Below are 4,163 nucleotides of genomic sequence, written 5' to 3' on the forward strand. Positions count from 1 at the left end.
ATTGCACCACTGTACTGTATTCTAAACATAAACACATAAATAACTTTGCACTAACCACTCTTAATAGTATTGTAACTCTCCACTGACCACTTTTAATAATATAATAATTTCTATTTAAAAATATAATTGCTAAGTCATAAGAAAAGTCTAACAATATTATCATTTTTTGTCAAGAAGTAATTTAGTTGATAGAAATTCTACCTTAAAAATGAATGAATAAGTGAGATGTCGCAGATTCAAATCCACACCTTTACAACATATATCTCTATTACAAACTGAACTGACTTAACCTGACAATCTATTATTTTCTTTAATTATATATATATTTATGCTCTTTATTTAATCACAAATTATAGACAACATAGTTGTTTAATTATATATATTTATCTTCTAGAAAGGGTCTTTATTTAATCACAAAATATAGACAACATATAGTTGTTATTATACATGTATTGTGAGACATTTTATTTATATTATTTATCAAAAGCTAAATCTTCGGTGCAAGCTCTAACAAAACCGGCTAAGAGATCTTTCATCATGCCATGATCTCTACTCCATCACTCTTACCATCATTAATTTCATTACCAATCCTCTGTACCTTCTTATAAGTATACCTATTTGCTATGAAAATATAGGCACACAAATTCAAAGCATTAATAATAGCCAACATCCAATAGTACCTATCCAAACGACTTGAATTTATATCCTTCCCAAACCAACTTTTTCCATTCTTTTCTGTCACATGATCCACAATAATGATTAAGAAACTGCCTAAGAAACTTCCAACTCCAAGCACACTAAGATATAAAGCCATTCCTAAGCTTCTCATTGAATCAGGAACTTGGTCATAAAAATATTCTTGTAAACCAATAAGAGAAAATGCATCACCAAAGCCAAGAAGAAAATATTGAGGTACTAACCAAAATACACTCATTCTCATAGTCTTTTCCCCTGTTTCCCCTGTTCTCAAGATTTCATGTTCATGCATTCTAAGTCTCTTAGCTTCTACTAATGCTGCAACAATCATAACTATGACTGAAAATGCTATGCCAATGGAAATTCTTCTAAGGATGCTGATTCCTCTTTCATTACCAGTGATTTTTCTCATAATTGGAACAATAACTCTGTCATATATTGGAACAAATATTAAGATTCCAAAAGCTGATGCAGAGGAAACAGAAGCTGGTGGGATTGAGAAACTGTCATTTACTTTCAAGTTCATAGAAGCTGCTTGTTTAACAAAGAGTGTTGAACCTTGTGCTAGACATATTCCTGTTGTTAATGATGTTAACCATATGGGAATTATGTTCAGAATAAGCTTTGTTTCTTCAACTCTTGTAACTGTTGCTAATCCCCATGGATTCTTTTTTTTAGGAGCTTGTGTGTCTTCTATTATTGCAGCCTTGTCGAGAAACCTATTCATTCATTTCAAATCGTATTAGACTATATTGTTGGACACTGATACGTGTCAGATGCCAGACACAAACACAGATACACCTCCTACCGATGTTTATGATAATTTCAAATAAGTCATACCTTAGATTGCTAGTATTTGAAAGAAGCCTTCCTTGGGAGTTATCTGACTTTGGAACTTCATACAACAGATCAGGATTTGAAGGACAAGATAATTTCCTTTTCCTTATAGCTGCAACTAGGACCTGTAAAATTGGTTTTAATGTGTTTCCTTGTGGCCTTCTATACCTATAAAATGGCTTTCCAACATAGAAAGCTATGATACATAGAGCCATTAGAATTGTTAAAATAAGACAAGCAGCTCCCCAGCTAACAAAATCCTGAACATAAACAATCACAGTCGCACCAAGCAGCAATGCAAAACACAGTGCGAAGCTCCACCAATTGAAGAAAGACATCTTCTTCTTCCTTTCTTCGACGTGATCTTCGTCGAATTGATCGGCTCCAAAGCTTTCTAAGCATGGTTTATGTCCTCCAGTTCCAACGGAGATACAGTAAAGGGAAAGGAAGAAAACTACTTCATGAAGCTTTCTTGGTTGAAGACATGTTTTTGTGTTGCATGGCTTTAAACTTGGGATGTATTGAGACAGTGTCAATAGGCTTAACCCCTGGTTTGAGTTTCACAGTTAGAAAATTATAAAACTCAAAAGCTATGATAAATCTCAAGAGTTAAAAGAGATTTACCATGAGGTAAACAAGGGAAGAAAACAAGACCATAGGAAATCGACCAGTGTAAGCATCGGCAAGAAATCCACCAATCAGAGGCATTAAGGTTGTTGTTCCTGTCCAATAGTTTACATTCTTCGCTGCTGTTTTCAGATCTTCATGCATCACCTTAGTAAGATAGGATATCAGATTTGCTGCTATTCCAAAAAAGCTCACTCTTTCACTAAATTCAATTGCTGCACCACATCATGCAAAATCAACATAATTACCAGCTTATAAAATTGTTACAAACTTCTAAAAAAGTGATGAATATATCTTACTGAGGACAAAGAGAGAAGCAATCCAAACACCAGTTGAAGCACGAAGAGGAACTTTGCCTTTAAAATCCACAGAACCATCGTGAACCCATTTTTCTTGTTCATTTTCTTCTTCTCTTGTATCTTGCTTTCTATTCTCTTTTACTTGATCCATACTTACAAATGGAAGTAATAATTACAAGCTTAAGTGGTTCTTAATGGGATGTTATGTTATATAGAGAAAGGAAAGAAGAAATGTACAAATATGTATTATCTATTGATATGCATTTAATATATGGTTTTTAAAGAAAAAAATTGTTGGCTCGTATTATAAATTCGCACAACCTTTTATTTTAAATTTCTAGGGAAAACTAATACAGAAAAATAACTAATTTTTTCAAATTATGTATTAAAATAATCATATTTTTAATTTATTTACCAAATTAATCATGTTTGTGAAAGCATGCGCCATTACAATTGACACATGCGCCATTACAATTAGCGCAGGCATGTAAAATATAAGAGCATGTGTCACTGCAATTGACGCATGCATGTAAAATGTAGGAGTATGCGTCACTGCAATTGACGCATGCATGTAAAAAAATAAATAGTAGTCAGATGCATGCGCCAATTGCAGTGGCGCATACTCCTGCATTTTACATGCATGCACCAATTACAGTGGCACATGCTTCTACATTTTACATGCACGCGCCAATTGCAATGACGTATGCTCTTACATTTTAACAAATTGATTAATGCATGCGCCATAACAAATGACACATTGATTCATTTTTTAAAAAAAAATGGTTATATTAATAAATATTTTGAAATTGTGATTATTTTCGTGTTATTTTTGAAGAAAGTGGTTATTTTTTTAAAAAAATGCTAATACATGTTTGGTTTAGAATATATGCTATAATTATAAAATTAGCAATGGCTTATTATCAAAAGTTAACTTGAGTTTTTTTTAATGAACTAGTTTATTCATTTTGAAATAGAGAGAACAATATTTAGTTACTAGTACTTAGACTTGGACTTCTGCAATTAGTTAATTAATTCATCCAATAATTAATAAATGTAACATTAAAATAAAGCGCTGGAAATGTGTGTTTCTCTAAAGAGGACATGTGTCTAATTGCTTTACATATGATATTTTTAGGATTGTAAGTTCACGTCTCCAGACTTTTTTTTGTGAGAGGATCTTTGGGTATGATCTTTCTCTCTTAAGAAAAAGTTCTTTGGTGTATACTTAATCTTTGCAATTAGATGGTTTGGTGGGAGATATTGATAGAATGAAAAATAGAAATCTTGTTTGGGATTTAAGAAAGAGGAAAACCTTTATTTCCCATGAGTTACTAGAGGTTGATGACCTTTTCTCCTTACTTCATAGTTATACTTTCTCTTATGACAAAGATAACGGGAAATGGAACCATTCAAGAGTTTGTGTTTTCTATGTTGCCTCTACTTTTGTTCGGTTTTTTAGGGTTCATAACGACTGTATCTTTAATGGTGACTCGAAAGTAGTGAAAGAAGTGTAGGGGAAGAGTATTTGTTGCCTATAAATGGTTTCTTGGTAGGACATACTATTGAAAAGTATATCTTCGGCAAACATTTTTATATCGTATCCACAGAGATTGGTTGATATTACCGCCGTTCTATAATCCGATTTGTTATAAGTTTAGAAAGTAACAAAGTTGTTTTGGTTGGAAAATTATCTTGTGAGTAAAT

General features: G+C 32.5%; 1 protein-coding gene across 2 annotated transcripts; it reads right to left on the reverse strand.

Annotated features, from left to right (window-relative positions):
• Positions 1 to 373: 373 nt before the first annotated feature.
• LOC127083899 (protein NRT1/ PTR FAMILY 5.6) lies at positions 374 to 2,683 on the reverse strand. Of its 2 annotated transcripts, XM_051024263.1 has the most exons (5): positions 2,460 to 2,683; positions 2,158 to 2,375; positions 1,820 to 2,081; positions 1,537 to 1,729; positions 374 to 1,415 (listed from the first exon to the last, which is right to left on the reverse strand). In XM_051024263.1, the coding sequence occupies exons 1-5, from the start codon at positions 2,608 to 2,610 to the stop codon at positions 536 to 538; spliced, it is 1,704 nt and encodes a 567-aa protein (XP_050880220.1). In that variant the 5' UTR covers positions 2,611 to 2,683; the 3' UTR covers positions 374 to 535. The 2 variants fall into 2 exon arrangements, with proteins under 2 accessions (XP_050880220.1, XP_050880219.1); XM_051024262.1 differs by having other exon boundaries at positions 1,537 to 2,081; positions 2,460 to 2,682.
• Positions 2,684 to 4,163: the final 1,480 nt, after the last annotated feature.

The sequence above is a fragment of the Lathyrus oleraceus genome, chromosome 5, assembly GCF_024323335.1.
Source record: "Lathyrus oleraceus cultivar Zhongwan6 chromosome 5, CAAS_Psat_ZW6_1.0, whole genome shotgun sequence".
In the NCBI taxonomy this organism is placed as follows: domain Eukaryota; kingdom Viridiplantae; phylum Streptophyta; class Magnoliopsida; order Fabales; family Fabaceae; genus Lathyrus; species Lathyrus oleraceus.

Coding starts and splice junctions, on each gene's coding strand:
- LOC127083899 (XM_051024262.1), bottom strand. CDS start 2,610: ATGGATCAAGTAAAAGAGAATAGAAAGCAAGATACAAGAGAAGAAGAA. Junction 2,376..2,459: donor TGCTTCTCTCTTTGTCCTCA/GTAAGATATATT, acceptor GATGTGGTGCAG/CAATTGAATTTAGTGAAAGA. Junction 2,082..2,157: donor CTTCCCTTGTTTACCTCATG/GTAAATCTCTTT, acceptor AACTCAAACCAG/GGGTTAAGCCTATTGACACT.